Consider the following 1,099-nt stretch of genomic DNA (forward strand, 5'->3'; position numbering starts at 1 on the left):
ATGAAGAAAGTCACTAATCATTTTGGATAAAAATATCTGAGAATTTCACAATCTGATCATTAAATTTTCTTTAATGGAAAAAGGGAAATTCGAGGAATAAATTATTTGCTTAGTAATAAATACTGTAGATTTTAATCAGTTAGTTTGAACATAAAACAAAGATTTGAGTGATTTTTTTTTTTTTTAAATACAGATTTTCAAAAGACCTCAGGCCAAATTCGTCCCTGGTGTGACTCATTCCAAGCCAACTGAATCATGCTATAGATTAATTTTTCCTTTCTCTTTCCTGTTTTAATGGTTTATACCTTGTCTAAGTAGCCAGTCTATTTATCCTCTTTCCAAGCAAGCCCCAGATGTGGAGTTTTGTAAGGACCCAATTCAGGGCAGCATATCAGCATGTTCTTAACGTGTGCTAAAATCCCTGTGCTTACAGGTAAGAATGTGCTGAATTGGTGTCCTGAGTTGGTGCCTAAATCTTTTTAAGTTCATATGTCTATTTCATTCAGGTTTATTCAGTAAAGCTACTGGTAGTTGTACAAAATGAGCAGTATTTGCCATTTCTCCATGACCAGCTAGTGCTAGATATCTTTTTTTTTAAATGTGTCCCTCATGGTCTAAAAAGAATCTCTAACTGGATATGAGTAAAGAGTCACTTACTATCACCACAGCTGGAAACCAGTGGTTCACGACCCAGTTTCCCATTGGTGTTCTACAAGGATCTGTGCTGTGGCCGCTCTTTTCTGGCTGCCTGTGTGTCCAGATAGATTCGCCTTTTCTCTCTCTGTATCTCTCAGGATCTGTTTGTGACTCTGTGTCTCTCTTTTCACTTGTTTCACCTGTTTTATAAGCTTGGCAGGTAGTCTGGAATTTGCAGCCCTGCCTGGCCCATGAGAATGGAACTGCAGGGGTTTTCCCCGCTGGACTTCCATTAAGGAAATGCTAAGCATTATTTTTTTTAAATTCAAACAGATTCTCCCAGAAAGGGCCTTACTGCTCTACCAAGAAACACCCGCAGCAAAACACCAGCCTTGTCTATCCAGAATAATATTCATGAGCCTTTATTCATTCATTCAGTGCACCCAGGCTAGGGCACACCCAA

The 1,099-nt window shown here is 38.8% G+C and overlaps 1 protein-coding gene across 2 annotated transcripts in view; it reads right to left on the reverse strand.

Moving 5' to 3' along the window:
- The window catches only part of NOX1 (NADPH oxidase 1), an 18,203-nt gene extending 17,379 nt beyond the window's left edge, over positions 1-824 (reverse strand). For both annotated transcript variants that reach the window (XM_026653005.1, XM_026653004.1), the window contains exon 1: positions 654-824. In XM_026653005.1, coding sequence (XP_026508790.1) covers positions 654-702 — 49 coding nt within the window. In that variant the 5' untranslated portion in view covers positions 703-824. The remainder of the gene's footprint in view (positions 1-653) is intronic.
- Between the last annotated feature and the right edge of the window lie 275 nt (positions 825-1,099).

Source organism: Terrapene carolina, unplaced genomic scaffold (assembly GCF_002925995.2).
Source record: "Terrapene carolina triunguis isolate 2854851 unplaced genomic scaffold, T_m_triunguis-2.0 Scaffold131, whole genome shotgun sequence".
NCBI lineage: Eukaryota > Metazoa > Chordata > Testudines > Emydidae > Terrapene > Terrapene triunguis.